The following is a 20,724-nucleotide window of genomic DNA, read 5'->3' as shown; positions in this document are numbered from 1 at the left end:
GCGGGCGGTGAGGTTTGGGGTGCAGGAGAGGAGACACAGGGCGGGCGGTGGGGACAGTTTTGGGGTCCTGGGAGGGCAAAGACACCCAGCGGGATTTGGGGGGCAAAGGCGGTTGGGGGGGGGGGGAGCAGAAGGGCTCGAGGGGGAATTGGGGAGAACTGGGGGGACACGAACGCTCTGAGGGGGGGCAGGTGGGAGCGGGGGGCACCAGAATGGGAGCTGAGGGTTGGCGGGTGATGGGGGCACCTCGCACAAGTGGGGTCCCTGGGGGCACCCCGCAACTGGGGGGGTCCGTGAAGCGGGGGACTGGGGGGCTGGGGGGCAGGGAACGGGGGTGACCGCCCTGAGGGGGGCATGAGGAATTCGGGGGGGCGGGGGATGGATTTGGGGGTGTAGGAAAGGAGAAGGTGTGCTGAGGGGCACAGGACATGGTGGGGGTCCTGCCGGGACCCCCGGAGGGAGTCCAAGGGGGGAAGGGGGATTTTGGGGGGGCCTGTGGGGCACAGTGGCCTGGAGGCAGGCGCTGGGTTTGTAGGGGAAATTGGGGGGACACCACGTGTTGTGGGGCACAGAAATTGGGGTTGGGGGTGCCAGGAGGACCTCGGCTAAGGGGGTCCCCGGGAACAGCCGTCAATTTTGGGATCCAGGAAGGGGGAAGAAGGGCTGGAGAGCCCCGGGGCAGGAAAAGGAGGAAGTGGGGGGGGGGGGGGGGCAGGAGGAATTGGGGGTGCGGGTGGTGGGCTCAGGGTGCAGGGAAGGAGACACAGGGCGGGAGGTGGGGACAGTTTTGGGGTCCTGCCCGGGAGGGGCCACCGGGATTTGGGGGGCAAAGGCAGTTTTGGGGAGGGCAGGGGGTGAGAGAGGCTGGGGGGCTCTGGGGAGAATGGGGGGGACACGAAGGCTCTGAGTGGGGGCAGAGGGGGTGGTGAGGATTTAGGGGGGCCTTTGGGTAAGTGAGGGTCCCTGGGTCACCCCGGAACTGGGGGGGGTCAGGAAAATGGTAGGAGGGAGCTGGAGAGCCCCAGGGCAGGGAAGGGGGGTGACTGCCCAGGGTGGGGGTAGCAGGAGGATTTGGGGGATGAGTTTTGGGGTGCAGGAGAAGAGAAGCAGGGCAGAGGGGGGCAGGTCCTGTTGGGATCCCCAGAGGCGAGACAGTGGGATTTGAGGGAAAGGCAGGGCAGGGGAATTTCAGGGGGGTACCGAGGTTTGAGGGGCAAAGGAAGACTGGGGAGGGGGGGTCAAGGACATTTTGGGGTGCTGCAGAACAGCGGGGGGGGCTGTGGGGGTTTGGGGGGACTGAGCACCCCATAGAGGGGGGAATTGCCCCCACAGCCACCCTGAGCCCCTCCTTTGGCAGTTTTGGGGTGAGGGGACTTTCCCTGGGAGCTGCACAGGGATGGGGGCCACGGGGGGTCCTCATTTTGGGGGGAAGGAAGGGGATGGGGCTGTGTTGTCCCATGTCCCCCCAGATCTGTCCTCAGCCCCTCCATCCATGGCCATCCCGGGGTAACTCTTGTTCTTCAACCCTGCAACCCACGTGAACCGCCCAAAGGAGCAGTGGGGGCACAGCACTGCCCCCCCATCCCATCCCACCCCACCCCACCCCATCCCATCCCATCCCATCCCATCCCACCCCACCCCACCCCACCCCATCCCATCCCATCCCATCCCACCCCACCCCATCCCATCTCATCCCATCCCATCCCATCCCATCCCACCCCACCCCATCCCATCCCATCTCATCCCATCCCATCCCATCCCATCCCATCCCACCCCACCCCATCCCATCCCATCCCATCCCATCCCATCCCATCCCATCCCATCCCATCCCACCCCACCCCACCCCATCCCATCCCATCCCATCCCATCCCATCCCATCCCATCCCATCCCACCCCACCCCATCCCATCCCATCCCATCCCATCCCACCCCACCCCATCCCATCCCATCCCATCCCATCCCATCAATCCTGTTGATCCTATTGATTCCATTCCACCGATCCCATTGATAGCATACCATTGACCCCATCCCATCCCATCCCATGCAATCCCATTGATCTCATCCCATTGATGCCATTGATCCCATCCCATCGATCCTGTTGATGTTATTGATCCAATCCCATTGTTCCCATTGATCCCATCCCATCGTTCCCATTGATCCCATCCCATTGATCCTGTTGATGTTATTGATCCAATCCCATTGTTCCCATTGATCCCATCCCATTGATCCTGTTGATCCTATTAATCCCATCCCATTGATCCTGTTGATCCTGTTGATCTCATTGATCCCATTGATCCCATCCCATCCCATCGATCCCACTGATCCCACTGATCCCACTGATCCCATTGATCCCACTGATCCCATTGATCCCACTGATCCCATCCCATTGATCCCATTGATCCCATCGATCCCACTGATCACATCGATCCCACTGATCCCATCCCACTGATCCCATCGATCCCACTGATCCCATCGATCCCATCCCATCCCATCCCATCGATCCCACTGATCCCATTGATCCCACTGATCCCACTGATCCCATCCCATTGATCCTATTGATCCCATCGATCCCATCAATCCCACTGATCCCACTGCTCCCACTGATTCCATCCCACTGATCCCATTGATCCCACTGATTCCATCCCACTGATCCCATCAATCCCATCCCATTGATCCCATTGATCCCATCAATCCCACTGATCCCACTGATCCCATCCCACTGATCCCATCGATCCCACTGATCCCACCCCATTGATCCCACTGATCCCACTGATCCCATTGATCCCACTGATCCCATCCCATTGATCCCACTGATCCCATTGATCCCATCGATCCCATCAATCCCATCCCATTGATCCCATTGATCCCATCAATCCCGTTGATCCCACTGATCCCATCCCACTGATCCCATCAATCCCACTGATCCCATCCCACTGATTCCATCGATCCCATCCCATCGATCCCACTGATCCCATTGATCCCACTGATCCCATCCCATTGATCCCATTGATCCCACTGATCCCATTGATCCCATCAATCCCACTGATCCCATTGATCCCAATGATCTCATCCCATTGATCCCACTGATCCCACTGATCCCATCCCACTGATCCCATTGATCCCACTGATCCCATTGATCCCACTGATTCCATCCCACTGATCCCATTGATCCCACTGATTCCATCCCACTGATCCCATCCCATTGATCTCATTAATAGCATCCCATTGATCCCATCCCATCAATCCTGTTGATGTTATTGATCCAATCCCATTGTTCCCATTGATCCTATTAATCCCATACCATTGATCCTGTTGATCCTGTTGATCTCATTGATCCCATTGATCCCACTGATCCCATCGATCCCACTGATCCCATTGATCCCACTGATCCCATCGATCCCACTGATCCCATCGATCCCACTGATCCCATCGATCCCATCCCATCCCATCGATCCCACTGATCCCATTGATCCCACTGATCCCACTGATCCCACTGATCCCATCCCATTGATCCCACTAATCCCACTGATTCCATCCCACTGATCCCATTGATCCCACTGATTCCATCCCACTGATCCCATCAATCCCATCCCATTGATCCCACTGATCCCACTGATCCCATCCCATCAATCCCATCGATCCCACTGATCCCATCAATCCCACTGATCCCACTGATCCCACTGATCCCATGGGATGCAGGTGCAGGGGGGTCCCGTGCCCCCAAGCCCCCTGTGCTGCCGCTCCAGGCTGTCGTGTGTCCTCGGGGGCACTTCAGGACATGGCATCCATCTCCAGCTTCTATTTCTGGGGGACCAAACTCTGCTCTGGCCTTGGCAGGGGATTGTAATCCCAGGAATAAAAATTCCTGGGAAGTCACTGCGAGCTGATCCCACTGCTCCCGGTGCCAGGGGCTCCAGGAATGCTGGAGCTTTGATTTGGGGTCGGGATTCTGCCCCCAAACACACTGGGAAGGTGGGAAGGAAATCAGGGATTGAGGAATTGCACCTTGGCCACGTGGCCCGGAGCCAGGTGCTGCTCCCTGCATCTCACTGGGGAAAACATGGCAAAAACCAGGGAAAATTGTTCCTTTTTAGTGGTGCAAAAAGGAGTTCAACTGGCAGAAAACCTGTGGCCAAGTGGTTTGGGGTTTTCCCTGGTTCCCAGCAGGTTTGGGGTCCCTCCTCAGGGCATTTCATCTCTGATGGCTTATTATTATTATTATTATTATTATTATCATCATCATCATCATCATCATCATCATCATCATTATTTTGTTGTTTTGTATTATTATCATTATTATTTGGGTTTTTCTTTATCATTATTATTGTTATAATATTTATTTATTTTTTTATTTTTATTTTTTATTGTTATTCCCTGGATTTTGGGGGGTCGGGGTGCTGGCACCCCGTGGCCACACACCTGGCTCAACAATTTTCCTTAATTATGTCATTCCCCCCAACCCCCAAACTCCCCTTTTTCAGGGCTGCCCCTTTTGCCCTGGAAGATTTTGGGGCAGTAAATGAGTTTTCCCAGATTTTCCTTTGGAATTTGGCTGCCCCGGCCCCCATATGGGGCTTTCCAGATGTGACCCTTGTTGGAGGTGGGTGGATTTGGGGTATTTTGGGGGTGACATCTCATCCCCTGCCTCAGCTTGTCCATCTGTGAATGCTATTAAACATTAAAAGACATCAAATTTAGAGGGAAGGAAGGATTTTGGGGGAATTATTCCCTCCAGGATAGCAGCAGTGAGGAGTTTGACTCATTCTTGGGGGTTCTCACCTGGGCAAACCCAGTTTTCCACCCATTTTGGGTCCATCTCTGCCTCATCAACACTTAATTAACATGGAAGCTAAATCCACATGGAGATTGGCAGCATCCTAAATATCCTTCTCTCACCTTTTTTCCCCCTTTCTTTATTTTTAAATATTTTTATTATTATTTTATGCATTTTATGCTTTCCCTCCATCTGTTGCTCTGTGGCTGCTCCTCCCTGCCTGCCCTCACCACCATCTGCATAAATTATTTGTCACATTAAATGCCAAAAAATACCCCAAAAAGTGTGAAAAACGGGATCTGTGATAGGGAAAGGATCCCGCTCCCAGATCCAGAGCTGGATGCCCACCTGCATCCAGCCTGGAATCACAAATGTCTGATTAATTGGCTCATTAATTAGCCCTTCCCCACCCCCTTCCCTCCCGGGTTATTTGTGGCTCCTCCCAGCAGCAGCAGGGAGAGAAATCCAAGGATTTGGGGGCTCCTGTGCCCTGCTCAGCCTTTTGCTGCTCCAGTGGAGCTGGAATAAATCCAGTTTGGCTGCTTGGCTCGGACTGGGCTGGCTGGGGATGGGTAACGGGGAGGTTCTGGTGTCCCTCAGAACCCCACACATCCAGGGACTTTCCTGTTTCTCCTGATTGAGTTGCCTTTTCCCAAAACCCCTCCATCTTTAGGGGGGGAAGCGGGGGATCCTGGGGCTCCCAGGTTTTTGGGGAGTGTGGGAGCAGCCAGAGCTCAGCACGGGAACAGCTCCAATGTTTTGTGTCCCTCCAGGTCAAACCCAGGCACCCCAAAACTTGGAGGAGCCCCAAAACCAGGAGTGGCAGAACGCTGGAGAGCCAGAGCCCAGAGACCCCAAAACCTGCAGAGCCGGAGCCCAGAGACCCCAAAACCCAGAGAATCAGAGCCCAGACACCCCAAAACCTGCAGAGCCGGAGCCCAGAGACCCCAAAACCTGCAGAGCCGGAGCCCAGAGACCCCAAAACCCAGAGAATCAGAGCCCAGACACCCCAAAACCTGCAGAGCCAGAGCCCAGAGACCCCAAAACCTGCAGAGCCGGAGCCCAGAGACCCCAAAACCCAGAGAATCAGAGCCCAGAGACCCCAAAACCTGCAGAGCTGGAGCCCAGAGACCCCAAAACCCAGAGATCCGGAGCCCAGAGACCCCAAAACCACGAGAACAGGAGCCCAGAGACCCCAAAACCACGAGAACAGGAGCCCAGAGACCCCAAAACTTGCAGAGCCGGAGCCCAGAATTCCTGAGAGCTGCAGCCAGGACAGCAGAGACCCGGAGCCCTGAAAGCCGGAGAGATCCCAGAACCCCGGGAGCCCCCAGCCTGTCCCGGGGGACAGGACCCACATCCAGCCCCAAGTTCAGCCGGGAGGGTCCCTCACCCCAGAACAAACAGTGGGTGAGTACCTGGGACCCCCAAAAGCCATGGAATTCCTTTCCTTTCCCCGTTCCCCCTTTGCCCTTCCCTGTCTGACAGGTGTGGGGGCAGGGGAAGGGATGGTCCCACCTGGGCAAGGTAGCAGCAGAAGCTTTCCCACCTTTTCCAGCCTCGGGTGGAGGAAGAAGCTGCCACAGGACTTTGGGGTGTCACTTGGGTTCCCCCAGATCCCTGGCAGCTCTCTGGGGCAGGTGAACCCACCTTGGGGGATGAATCCTGAGCCCTCAGGAAGCACCAGGGGCGTGGGAGGGCAGCCAGGTGTCACCAGGAGATTTGGGGACCCTCTTTGGGCTCCAGAGAGGTGCCATCACCTGGCCCATCCCTGGTTTTTAGGGTTTCAAAGGGGCTGAGAGGGGGTGAGAGGAACCCCAGACACCAAATCCCCCCGGGGATCCCCAGGCCCTCGCCCCGTTGGTGACAGCCCCTCCTTGTCCCCTCTTGCAGCATGTGGCAGGTGTGACCCTCCCCACCTGTGCCAGGTCACCATGGAGCCGTGCCCGGGGCAGCCCCAGGAGGCCCTGCTGACAGTCAACGAGCAGGTATGGGGACCCCAAAACCGGGCCAGGGTGGGACCCCAAAACCAGACTGGGGGTGGGACCCCAAAACCGGGCTGGGAGTGGGACCCCAAAACCGGGCTGGGAGTGGGATCCCAAAACCAGGCTGGGAGTGGGATCCCAAAACCGGGCTGGGAGTGGGATCCCAAAACCAGGCTGGGAGTGGGACCCCAAAACCGGGCTGGGGATGGGACCCCAAAACCAGGCTGGGAGTGGGATCCCAAAACCGGGCCAGGGGTGAGACCCCAAAACCAGGCTGGGAGTGGGACCCCAAAACCAGGCTGGGAGTGGGACCCCAAAACCGGGCTGGGGATGGGATCCCCACCCCAAAACCAGGCCAGGGGTGAGACCCCAAAACCAGGCCGGAGGTGGGAACCCAAAACCAGGCCAGGGGTGGGACCCCCCTGTGTGCCCTGGGATGGGCTGGAACACCTGCAGGAGATTTGAGGGGCTCACCTGGCCCTGCACCAGGTGAGGCTCGAGGGGACACTCTGCAGGTGTGGGGTGCTGTGGATGTGGGGGTGCTGCAGGTGGGGGGGGTCCTGCTGCAGGTTTTGGGGTAGCAGCTCGATGGGTTAATACAGGCTCAGGTGGAACAGGCAGGTTTGATTACCCATTAATTAATCCTCCCTCGGGGGGCGTTTTACCCCCTCTGATGTAACACCGGGGTCACCCCCAGTCTTCAGGGGAGGGCCCAGAAATGAGTCTGGGGGCGCTCTGAGGGCTCTGCTGGATGCTGGCCCTGCTGGGACCCCACACTCCCTCTGAGGGGCTGAGCCAGTGGGAACACCCCTGGGGACTGGGAATGTCCTGTGGGAGTGGGAACGTCCCTCCTTGAACCCCTTTACTCTTCCACCACCCTGAAGAGGGTCCCACAGAGAGCCAGCCGGAGTAATGACACTCAAACCAATATGGCTAGATGTCATCCTCCTTTATTGTCTAATTTATTCATGTTTTATACCTTTATTGCCTTACATAATGCAATAGCTAATTAACATTCATTGGCTAATGTAATATAATTACATACACAAGTCACTTCTAGATTGGCTGTTACACTACAAGCCTCTGATCAAGTTCTAGTACGTGACAGTGTTCAGCGTCCAGCATTGACTGTTGTGTTTGTACAAACCTTATTGTCTTTTCAAGGATGTCCTAAATACTTTAAAGTAACTCTGTAATCTGCAGGCCAGGGGTGTCCAGTTCCTGCAAAGAAATACCATCAAGGATATCATGCCCTTGTTCCATGAGAAATTCCTCTACACCACCCCATTTTCCACTTATGGCCCCGTTTACCCCTCGGGACATCATTTACCATTTCAGAACCCCATTTGCTCTTTTAGGGGCACATTTGTGCTTCAGGAACCCATTTACCCTTCCAGGACCCCATTTATTCCCTGAAGATCCTCTTTCTCTTCCAAGACCCCATTTACCCCTTCAGGGCCACACTCAGGAATGGGAATGGCCCAACACCTCCAGGGTGGGTCTGGGGCGGTTTGCAGTTGTGAGAGGCAGGACCTGCCTGATAAAAACCCAGTTCCCAGGGATTAGAACCCAAATCAATCCCCAGGGGTCAGAATCCCAATCAATCCTCGGGGATCAGAACCCCAAACCATCCCCAGGGATCAGAACCCCAGTCCCTGGGGATCTGGAGCACAATCCCTGGGGTTCAGCCCCTTAACCCCTGGGGATCAGAACCCCAATCAATCCCCAGGGATCAGAACTCCAATCCCTGGGGATCAGAACCCCAGTCCCTGGGGATTAGAATCCAAATCAATCCCCAAGGTTCAGCACCCAAATTCCCAGGGATGAGAACCCAAATCCCTGGGGATCAGGAGCCCAATCCCTGGGGTTCAGCACCTTAATCCCTGGGGATCAGAATCCCAATCCATCCCCAGGGATCAGAACCCAAATCAATCCCCAGGGGTCAGAACCCCAATCAATCCCCAGGGGTCAGAACCCCAAACCCTGGGGATCAGAACCCAATCAATCCTCGGGGATCAGAACCCAAATCAATCCCTGGGGATCAAAACCCCAATTCCTGGGGATTAGAATCCAAATCAATCCCCAGGGGTCAGAACCCCAATTCCCAGGGATGAGAACCCAAATCCCTGGGGATCAAGAGCCCAATTCCCAGGGGTCAGCACCTTAGTCCCCAGGGATCAGAATCCAAATCCATCCCCAGGGGTCAGAACCCCAATCCCTAGAGATCAGAACCCCAATTCCCAAGGATCAGAACCCAATCAATCCTCGGGGGTCAGAACCCAAATCAGTCCTCGGGGATCAGAACCCCAATCTATTCCCAGGGATCAGAACTGCAACCCATCCCTGGGGGTCAGAAGCCCAATCAGTTCCCAGGGATCAGAATCCCAATCCATCCCCAGGGGTCAGAACCCCAGTTCCCGGGGATCAGAACCCCAATCCATCCCCAGGGATCAGAACCCCAATCCATCCCCAGGGATCAGAACCCAAATCTATCCCCGGGGGTCAGAACCCCAATTCCCAAGGATCAGAACCCCAATCTATCCCCAGGGGTCAGAACCCCAATTCCCGGGGATCAGAACCCAAATCAATCTCCAGGGATTAGAACCCCAATTCCCAGGGATGAGAATCCCCACCCCATCCCCAGGGGTCAGAACCCCAATTCTCAGGGATCAGAATCCCAATCCATCCCCAGGGATCAGAACCCAAATCAATCCTCTCCTCCCCTCTCTGGCTCCAGCCCCAGCTCAGACCCGTCCCCTCCTCCCCGGCTGGGCAGGGGTGCAAACCATTAACCCTGAACATTCCCCAGTGTCCCACCGCCACTCAAAACAGCCAAATCTTCCTGGGTGGGGCTGATTTCACCGAAGGGAGAGGAAGAGGAAAGAGAGGAGGGAGGGCAGGGGAGGGCAGGAGATGCCCCAGAGCTGCAGCAGTCTTCAAAAACACCAAACCAGGGAGAAATGTGTGAAAAACACGGTCACACTCATGTGAAAATGTAAAAAGTTTTAGAAAGGGCAGTAGAGCAAAGGACCACAGAGCAAAGGTTGTGTGAAAAACACGGTCACTCTCGTGTGAAAATGTAAAAATTTTAGAAAGGGCAATAGAGCAAAGGACCACAGAGCAAAGGTTGTGTGAAAAACACGGTCACTCTCGTGTGAAAATGTAAAAATTTTAGAAAGGGCAATAGAGCAAAGGACCACAGAGCAAAGGTTGTGTGAAAAACACGGTCACTCTCGTGTGAAAATGTAAAAAGTTCAATAAAGGACAACAGGGGACGAGGACCACAGAGCAAAGGTGGTTATGGCACTCAGCCAACAGCAGACCTTCACCTTTGGGGATACCCCTTAAATACCTTTCCAATTACAGTATGTTTTGCATATTCATAGACCCTTATGCATATGCATAAACTACTTTACATATTCCAGGAGCTATTTTACATGGCCCCTCCTCGGGGCCGCCTTTTTAGAGCATGCGTGTTTCCTGGCTGTGGTTCTGGCTCCTTCTCTTTATCACCTCCAGTGTTTGGGCCCTGGCCACACTGTGTTCAGTGGGTGAGTGCTGATAGTTGTACAGGTGTCCTCACCCCGTGTTCGTGGGATGTTATCCCATCCCAGCAGGCGTTTTAACACACGCAGACTTCTATCAGCTATTGCACTGAGCTTAATTAGCAACAGAAATACAAACTGTATATTTACAACAAAGTTACTTTAACGCCACGCATATAAATTGCATTTGAATATTTGCGAAAAGCCAATATTATAATGTGTACCTATAACACTGGGTGGGGCTGATTTTCAGCGAGGGGAGAGAAGGAGGAAGGAGAGGAGGGAGGGAAGAGGACGGGAGGTGCTGCAGAGCTGCAGAAGTCTAAAAACACAAACCAGGAAGAAATGACAATTCCATTCCCACTCACCAGCGAGGCCCAAAGACAGGAAAGCGGGAGCCTGGGCTCCATCCTTGGAACCTTGCTCTGCTTGGAACATTAATAATCATTTTAATAATAATAATTTTGCTGAAAATGAAGGATGAACAACTTTTAAACTGCTTCAGCTTGCTTGCTCTGCACATACTTATTGTATTGATACAATTTTTAAATTAGTATTAAAGTTTTTCACCAGAATCGCTAATACAATACCTGCAGTTTTTGGCCCAGTTATTTTAGTAGTTTGAAGTTTAGACAGGTCTGTAAGATGTCCTCTAGAATTCAGGAGCCTCAGAAAATTGGAAGATGAAGGAAACCACAGCCTAAACATTTCTTAATACTGTTCATCAGCTTTTGTGGCCTTAGGTTTCTATCAAATGGGACAATAGCTTTTCTACTTGTGAAATTCTCCTTTGGAGATACTCAAAACCTGCCTGGACACCTGCTCTAGGTGATGCTGCCTTAGCAGGGGGTTGGACTATGTGATCTCCAGAGGTCCCCACCCATCCTGTGATTCTGTGAGGAGAAGTAGGGACAACAAACCTTTGTGGGAGGGAGAGAGATTTCAACCTGTAGTAGGGAACTTTGATCGTGCTGGACAGCTCAAAACGTTGGAGTGCTGACCGATCAATTAGTGATTCCCAGGAACTTTGCTCACCCTCTTTCCAGCCTTTCTGTACTGCTCTGCTCTGCCCAGGGATCTGCTGCTCCCTCTGCAGGGCTGCTGGCCTTTCCAATGAAATGTGGTGAAAAATCAAGAGCCCACAATTCCAATAGGGATTTGTAGGTAACGGTATGATTTTTATTACAGTGCTGGGCACACGCAGGGATTTCCCTGCAAAGGACATGCGCGCCCCTGAGAACTCCTGATCCTTTTTTTATTACTCTAGCTAATTTACATATTCATAGAACTTCACAATAGGCTCATGCATATTCATTCTTCTGATTTCGAATTACACCTACAGCCAGTTACACTTGTACTCAGTTTTTGTCAGAAAGCACAGAGAGAACTCCTGGGTCACGCTGTGGTGTTCCAAGGTCCAAGGAGTCTTTCTTATCTCTTATCTCTTTAGCTTGGAAATTCGCATTTTTTCTCCTCAGCTGGGGCAGTTGTGCTAATGCTGCAGTCACCAGACTAAACAGCGTATTTTACTTAGGTTAGCAAGCTCAAAGCGGCGCATTTCACCTAAATCCAAATGGATTTTCTACCCCGTTAAATTTTCACTCTGTCTCGCCCTGGTGCCACAGCACTGCCCTGCAGCCCCATCTAACTCCCCGCACACTCCAGGCTCTTTCTACAGCAGATCCAGAGCAAGCTGGGTGTGCAGGGCCAGGTCTGGGAGCTGCTGGGCCTGGGCTTTCATTCCCCCAAGGCACAGCTCAGTGTTTTGAGACCAACACAGAGCAGGTGATGTTTTCCAGAATAAATCTCCCAAGGGTAAATGTGTTCTCCAGCACTGGAGACACTTCCAATGCTGGAGAACTTCCAGACACTTCCAGCTCCCACCTGGCAGGATTTCTGGGATTCCATCCACAGCCCATTGAGATCCATCCCTCCCCTGCCCCTCCTGTTCCGTGCTGAGGAGAAATAAAGTCACAAACCCTGCCAGGACACCTGCTGGGAACCCCAACACTCCGTTGGATCCAGCCCCATCACACGTGGACAGCTAGGAAGGAATTTTCCATGGCTGCTCCTCCCTGCCTGCCCTCACCACCATCTGCATAAATTATTTGTCACATTAAATGCCAAAAAACACCCCAAAAAGTGTGAAAAATGGGATCTGTGATAGGGAAAGGATCCCGCTCCCAGATCCAGAGCTGGATGCCCACCTGCATCCAGCCTGGAATCACAAATGTCTGATTAATTGGCTCATTAATTAGCCCTTCCCCACCCCCTTCCCTCCCGGGTTATTTGTGGCTCCTCCCAGCAGCAGCAGGGAGAGAAATCCAAGGATTTGGGGACTCCTGTGCCCTGCTCAGCCTTTTGCTGCTCCAGTGGAGCTGGAATAAATCCAGTTTGGCTGCTTGGCTCGGATTGGGCTGGCTGGGGATGGGTAACGGGGAGGTTCTGGTGTCCCCAGAGTCCCACAAAACCCCATCTGGACGTGCCCAGACTCCTCCTCATGGAATATTTGGCTGGGGAGGGATCCAGGTCACCTCAGGCAGCTTCCTATGCCTTTTCCCTGGAGTTCCATGCTCTGGGGGATGGGAATGGCTCAGGACAGCCCCATCAGGTGTAACCTCTGCAGACATCCCTGGCTGGGATAACCCAACGTGTTCTGGATAAAAGTCCTTGGACTGGGATGGGCTAGCGTGTCCTAGATAAGAGTTTGTCTGGGTTTGGAAAGCCAGGTATCTGCTGAGGAAGGCAGGAGCCTCCCCTGAAATGGAAAATGTAAATCCCCTCCCTCTGAATTGTTATAATTTTGAAATTAAGGGGCTTTCAGGCAAAGATACCGGAGCAGGAATAACAGTTCTCTACTAGGGAAGAAAATAAAAATAAAATTTAAAAAAGCAGTAATACAAAACAACCCTGCCAGAGCCAGAGCAGCCGTGACCCGCTGTGGGTCAGGGTGGTGGCAGCAGTCCCATCCCATGGTGGCTCAGCCCTCCTGCAGTGCCAGCTGTGCTTCTGCTGGAGCAGGGATCCTGCACAAGGGGGGAGTTTTCCTCTGAAGCTCCAGGGCTGGTGTGGATGAGCCTGGGCTTGCACTGGGAATGCAGTGGGGAAGAAAGCTGCTCCTCTGGGAATGCAGAGGGCAAAGGCTGCTGTGGTGTCCCAAAAAGTCAGATTGTATCCAGGTAGGAATGCTTGGCTCCTCCCCTGGGCGGAGCATCTCCCAGTGGGATGATGGAATTTTCTCAGCCATGCAGGGACACTCACTGGCCATGAGCAGAAGATAATGAATAATTAATGGCCCATGAGCAGAAGAGATCTGGAGGGAGATTGGTTGTGGAAGAGATAAAGAAAAACTGCTCAATGAACAGAAGAAAACTGCCCCGCCTCTAACAGATGGCAGCAGAATACACCCCTCCATTTCCAGCCTGAGACACAGTTCCCAGCTCCAAGATATTCCAGGTTTCTGTGGGCTCAGTTCACCTTCTCCTACTGCCAAAATATATGATAAACCAAACTCTAACACCATTTTTAGTCAGAGAAAACAGCACAGCTTTATTCACTCCCCAAACTCACCACACACTTCTAAAGCTTTTCACTATTTCTACATTTTAGCAAACAAATTCATGCCAATTGGCTATAAATTACAGAATTGTCATTAATTGGAAGTTTATCCTTTACTGGTTATTGATTTATCTTCTAGTGCTGGTTCATCCCAATTTTCAGTCTCTTTATTGCCTTTTTCCCAGCTAGGGAGACTTCCAGTACAGTTGTGGGCTGTCCGTGTCTCTTCTTTATCTCTGGGTTCTGCAGAATGTCCTTGTGCTCTATAAATGCTGCATTCCTCACGTCCAATCCCAGCAAAAACATCTCCCTCTCCCAGGCTTTGTTTATTGAAAAGTGTCGAGGTTGGTTCAGCACAACTCCCAGTCTCAGCCATTTTCCCCAACTGGGCTCCCAAAATAGCAGGTGGTGACAAACCTTGCTAAGTGCTGGCAGCACTGCTGGTGATTCATGAAAGCCATTAATTAGAAAATTTAATTAAAACAATTAATTAGAACAGTTATTCGGAAAGTTATATCGTTTCCAATGCAGAGGCACAGAGTTTGTGAGTGGTTCAGTGTGAGAAATAGGCACTCACTTTTCATAAATTTAGAAAGGTTTATTAAATCTTATAAAAAATATAGAAGACTGAATAGAGAAAATGTTCTGGTGCTGGTAGCAGAGGATTTCTCCCACCATGTGCTCATCCACACCATGGAGGTTTTGCCTTTTAACCCTTTAGCCCCCCCAAAAAAGTTCTGTCCATCGACTCCAGCGGTGGAGTTTACTTCCTTAAATCTTAATTAGAGGTCAGCTGTTGTCATAGTAACAAGCCAACCCTGCCAAATGTCCCAAACCCAGGCTGTCCCCTGATAACGACTCAGGGAGTAAAAAAAAAAACAAAAAACTTTTCTTAACATGATATTTGTCTGTTAATTGTGAGAGTCAATCGTCACATTACTCATCTGTCACATTCAGGACGGGTTGGGTGTGTCAGGAAAATGAATCCACAAACACCTGAGGTTTATGACCAAAAAGGAGACAGAGGAGTCCTTTTATTTTATTTGAATAAAGGGAGAGGCCATGGGGCATTCCCCTGGGGTCTCTCTAATTTTTGGAGGACGCAGCCTCCTTTTTATCCCAATTTCCCTCTCTCCTTCCCGATTTCTGAGGTACTTGAGAGGTTCAGACCTCCCAGAATGCCTGACCCCGAAGATTCCCCTCTGATGTATAACTCTCTTAATTTTTAATTCTTATGGAATTCAGGGTTTTCCCGCATAGTTTCTTTCATTTTTCAATGTCCAATTTCATTTATCAGCAAACCTAAAGTTTATTTGTAAAAGCAAATATCTTTTTCCATTCGTCAATCAGTGGAATCCTTGCCATTGTTTCTTTTATCTCTCAGTGCTGCTTTTATCTGCCAGCAGACCCACAGCTTGTTTGGAAAGACAAATCCCTCATTCCTCTCAGGTGGGAGCTGGGAAGAGATTCCCTTGTGTTTGGTCCCTGTTGCCTCTGCAGTCCTGTCCCTCCTCCTGCTCTGGGCTGGGCTCTTGGGACATTTTCTTCTGTTTTGTCAAGGTCATTTCATTCCCTTGTTCATATCTCTGAAAAATTCAGCCAAATCATCCCAAATCGAAAGCCTTCCAGGGCAAAACTGATACAAATTCCTTCAACTGGATGATTCCAAACATTTATTAATGTACCAGCTCCCAGGCTTAATTTGGTTCAGTTCCCCAGTTTTCAATTAGTTGAGACAAATTTATTCATAAGATAAATGTACATTTCACCTAAGAGAAAAATAAAAGCTTTTCCCACACCATTCTTTTTTTCCAGTAAAAAAAGATAAGATCAACTTGGCAAAAAATCAAACTGACAGCACATGAAATAGTCTGCTTTAGACAATCCCAGTAATATTTGGCTGCCCAACAAGCTGCTCACGATAAAAATCACTAAAATTATTAAATTGATAATACAGGCAGTTATTTTGGGGACAGTTAAAAGTCTCATTGGTCCCACACACGCTCGATCAGGTCCTAGAAAAAGGGAAAATTCAACCCAGGTTGCTGAAAAGCAGGAAAAGTCCACTGAGGGTGGATTCAATTCCCAGCTCATTTCCTCCTCTGGCAGCTGCAGGGTGAAACTCTGGCACTGATGGAGTGGGAACCACCCCAAATCCTGGGATCACCTGGGAGCCTTCCCTGCAAACCCAGTGCCCTCGCCACTCGGGACTGGTCAAACTGGTCAGCTCCTGTGGGAGCTGGGAGGGTGAGACCCCCCCCCCTCCAGTGGAAATCTCGTCCTTTCCCTCCAGGAATTCTGTTTTTCCCTCTTTTTCTGCTGCCCACCCCCAGCATCCACCCCCCTCGGCACTGCCCTCCCTGTGCCAGGTCTGTCCTGCAGGAATCGCAATTCCACCACGCCGGGAGGGTCGGGAATTGTCAGAGCCCAGCTCAGAGCCAGAGGAGAAAAATGACCATTGGTCACAGGGGACAGTGACCACAGAGTGACCCTCAGGGGTGCCACCCTCCGTCACCCACCGAGGGTCAGTGTCCTGCTGCCCATGGACGCTCCCTGAGGGTCAGCTGGGCTTTGTGCCAGAGGAAACCTCACAGAGACCTGGGTCACACCAGGAGCCCCAACGCCAGCACTGACCTCACTGACCAATGCACCCCACCCGAGGGACCCTCACTGACCACTGCACCCCACCTGAGGAACCCTCACTGACCACTGCACCCCACCCGAGGGACCCTCACTGACCACTGCACCCCACCCGAGGAACCCTCACTGACCTCACTGACCACTGCACCCCACCCGAGGGACCCTCACTGACCACTGCACCCCACCTGAGGAACCCTCACTGACCTCACTGACCACTGCACCCCACCCGAGGAACCCTCACTGACCACTGCACCCCACCTGAGGAACCCTCAGTGACCACTGCACCCCACCCGAGGAACCCTCACTGACCAATGCACCCCACCTGAGGAACCCTCACTGACCAATGCACCCCACCTGAGGAACCCTCACTGACTTCACTGACCACTGCACCCCACCCGAGGGACCCTCACTGACCACTGCACCCCACCTGAGGAACCCTCACTGACCACTGCACCCCACCCAAGAAACCCTCACTGACCACTGCACCCCACCCGAGGGATCCTCACTGACCTCACTGACCACTGCATCCCACCTGAGGGACCCTCACTGACCACTGCACCCCACCCAAGAAACCCTCACTGACCTCACTGACCACTGCACCCCACCCGAGGAACCCTCACTGACCACTGCACCCCACCCGAGGAACCCTCACTGACCACTGCACCCCACCCGAGGGACCCTCAGTGACCACTGCATCCCACCCGAGGGATCCTCACTGACCAATGCACCCCACCTGAGGAACCCTCACTGACCACTGCACCCCACCCGAGGAACCCTCACTGACCACTGCACCCCACCCGAGGGACCCTCACTGACCTCACTGACCACTGCACCCCACCTGAGGAACCCTCAGTGACCACTGCACCCCACCCGAGGAACCCTCAGTGACCACTGCACCCCACCTGAGGAACCCTCACTGACCACTGCACCCCACCTGAGGAACCCTCAGTGACCACTGCACCCCACCCGAGGGACCCTCACTGACCACTGACCACTGCACCCGACCCAAAGGGATCCTGGCATTTCCCAGCTGGCTCAGCAGGTTTAGGAGAGAGCTGGATTTGCTCTGGTTTAGGGGAGGGTTGGATTTGCTCTAGTTTAGGAGAGAGCTGGATTTGCTCTGGTTTAGGAGAGAGCTGGATTTGCTCTGGTTTAGGAGAGGGCTGGATTTGCTCTGGTTTAGGAGAGGGCTGGATTTGCTCTGGTTTAGGAGAGGGCTGGATTTGCTCTGGTTTAGGGGAGGGTTGGATTTGCTCTGGTTTAGGAGAGAGCTGGATTTGCTCTGGTTTAGGAGAGGGCTGGATTTGCTCTGGTCCTTGCAGGGGAAAGCCACATTCTCAGGAGGTTCAGGAACAGTGCTGGACCCTCTGGAGGAGTGTTTTTGTCCCCATTAACCCTCTGAGGTGTGTTTTTGTCCCCATTAACCCTCTGAGGTGTGTTTTTGTCCCCATTAACCCTCTGAGGTGTTTTTGTCCCCATTAACCCTCTGAGGTGTGTTTTTGTCCCCATTAACCCTCTGAGGTGTGTTTTTGTCTCCATTAGCCCTCTGAGGTGTGTTTTTGTCTCCATTAGCCCTCTGAGGTGTGTTTTTGTCCCCATTAACCCTCTGAGGTGTTTTTGTCCCCATTAACCCTCTGAGGGCCAGCTGGGCTTTCTCAGGGAGAAAACCTCAGGGAGCTCTGGGGCACCAGAGAACCTCGGTGGGACTGACGTGCCCAGGTCACACCGAGAGGAGAGCGGCTGGGGCAGTGGGGGGCAGTGAAGATCAGACCCCCCCAGCTGCCAGGACCTTCTGCTGGGGATTTCTGTCACCTCCCCCTTATCCAACCCTCTGGCTGCCCTTATCTCGTGGGAAAACCCCTGGATTCTCAGAGTGATCCTGTCCCTGGCACCAATAAAAGGTTCCAGCCACCCCTGAATCAAGGCTAACCCAGGGTGTTGTTAATGGAGCCCCTGGGGTGAATTAAAGGACATTGAAAGATCTGGGTTTACTGATATGTAAAAATATATAAACATGTGGAGGATGGGGTTTAGAACAATTTGGTTGCAGTGGGGAGGAGGTTTGGAGCTGTCTGGGTTGTTCTCATCTATAGTAATATGGAAACTGAAATAACACGGGAAAAGGGAAAAAGGGAAAAAGGGAAAAAGGGAGGGAGGAAGGGAAGAAAGGAAAGGAAGGAAAGGAGGGAAAGGAGGGAAAGGAAGGAAAGGAAGGAAAGGAGGGAAAGGAGGGAAAGGAGGGAAAGGAGGGAAAGGAGGGAAAGAAAGGAAAGGAAGGAAGGAAGGGTTGATTGTTGCAAATTCGATGTGCCTTGCTTGAAGGAGAAACACAAAGCTCAGGGGCTCGAATGCACCTTTAGGCTCAGGTGAACACCCAGGAACCTCCTGGGGGGATTTTTACCCCTCTGATGTAATGCTGGGGTGTGAAAAACACCATTCACTTCTATTAGAATTGTAGAAGTTTAATACTAATGAAAATAATAATGAAAATTAGGACAATAAGAGACAATAAAAAGCAAAGAATTACGGACATCCAGGTGCCAGGATTACCCCTTAAAAGCAATAGGCTATTGCATATTCATTTATCTCATACATGGTTCAAACATTCCTTTCACACTAGGATGTTTCTGTTTAATTTTAGCTTCCCCCCCATCTTGTAAATCAACCTTCTTGGTTCCTCGAAGTCTGAGCTTTCCAGATAAGGAGGCAGTAATTCTTTTCTTGAACCTTGGTGTCTGTTGCTGTTATCTCTATTCAGATAAGATAATGCAAAGAATTTCTTGATTATGCTTTCCATTCTTTGAGCTAGTTACAAAAAGTATCTTACACCACGTAGTTTCTATTTTCTATTTTTAGAAATTTCTATATTTCTACATTTCTATAATTTCTATATTTCTAGTTTCTAATATTATGCCATAGCTAAAAACTATATTTACCACACTGCTTAAAAGAGATTACTACAGCATAACTCTCCAACATAACACATACAGCATTCATTTTAATATTTGCGAAGAGCCAATCATACAATATGCATTTTCCACAGGGGTCACCCCCAGTCCTCGGGGGGAAGGCCCAGAAATGAGTCTGGGGGCACTTCAGGGGCTCTGCTGGTTCCTGGCCCTGCTGGGACCCCCGTGCTCCGAATGAGGGGCTGAGCCAGCTCTGCCCCAGCAGGAGTGGGAACGTCCTCGGGATTGGGGATGTCTTTTGGGACTGGGAACGTCCTTGGGACTGGGAATGTCCTCGGGATTGGGGATGTCTTTTGGGACTGGGAACGTCCTTGGGACTGGGAATGTCCTCGGGATTGGGGATGTCTTTTGGGACTGGGAACATCCTTGGGATTGGGGATGTCTTTTGGGACTGGGAACGTCCTCAGGACTGGGAATGTCTTTTGGGACTGGGAACATCCTTGGGACTGGGAATGTCTTTTGGGACTGGGAACGTCCTTGGGACTGGGAATGTCCTCGGGATTGGGGATGTCTTTTGGGACTGGGAACATCCTTGGGACTGGGAATGTCCTCTGGGACTGGGAACGTCCTTGGGATTGGGGATGTCCTTTGGGACTGGGAATGTCCTCTGGGACTGGGAACGTCCTTGGGATTGGGGATGTCCTTTGGGACTGGGAATGTCCTCTGGGACTGGGAATGTCCTCTGGGACTGGGAACGTCCTTGGGATTGGGAACATCCTTGGGACTGGGAATGTCCTCTGGGACTGGGAACGTCCTCAGGAATAGGAATGTCCCTTGGGACTGGGGTTGTCCTCAGAAATGGGGATGTCCTTTGGGACTGGGAATGTCCTTCAGGACTGGGAATGTCCTCAGGATTGGGGATGTCCTCGGGACTGGGGATGTCCCATCCCTGCGGGGTGGGTCTGGGGTTGTGTTGCCGTTGTGAGGGGCAGGACCTGCCTGATAACAGCTCTGTCCGGGCGGGATAAGGAGCCCGATCCCTCCCCTCCCGGGCTGCTCTTCTCTGCCGTGTCCCTTCCCCTCCTCCCCGGGCCGGGCGGGGGCACGGAGCGGCCCGGCCATGGCAGCGGGGTTTGGGTCACTCACCGTGTACGTTCCTGTCCCCGCCACGCTCCTGCAGGTACGGGGGGAGCGGCTCCCTTTGGGGGCACCGGGGGTGCTGCAGGTGTGCGCAGTTCTGCAGGTTTGGGGTGCTTTAGGTTTGGGGGTGCCGGCTCTGTTTGGGGGTGCCGGCTCTGTTTTTGGGGGGTGCAG

At 52.5% G+C, this 20,724-nt stretch overlaps 1 protein-coding gene across 2 annotated transcripts in view; it reads left to right on the top strand.

Annotated features, from left to right (window-relative positions):
* Nucleotides 1-6,096: 6,096 nt before the first annotated feature.
* Nucleotides 6,097-20,724, top strand: part of POU6F1 (POU class 6 homeobox 1) — a 29,444-nt gene continuing 14,816 nt past the window's right edge. For both annotated transcript variants that reach the window (XM_068212675.1, XM_068212673.1), the window contains exons 1-2: nt 6,097-6,183; nt 6,667-6,761. In XM_068212675.1, the coding sequence (XP_068068776.1) occupies nt 6,708-6,761 (54 nt within the window). In that variant the 5' untranslated portion in view covers nt 6,097-6,183; nt 6,667-6,707. The remainder of the gene's footprint in view (nt 6,184-6,666; nt 6,762-20,724) is intronic.

The sequence above is a fragment of the Anomalospiza imberbis genome, chromosome 22, assembly GCF_031753505.1.
Source record: "Anomalospiza imberbis isolate Cuckoo-Finch-1a 21T00152 chromosome 22, ASM3175350v1, whole genome shotgun sequence".
NCBI lineage: Eukaryota > Metazoa > Chordata > Aves > Passeriformes > Viduidae > Anomalospiza > Anomalospiza imberbis.
The sequence above is the reverse complement of the archived record's forward strand: the minus strand, read 5'-3'. Positions and strand labels throughout refer to the sequence as shown.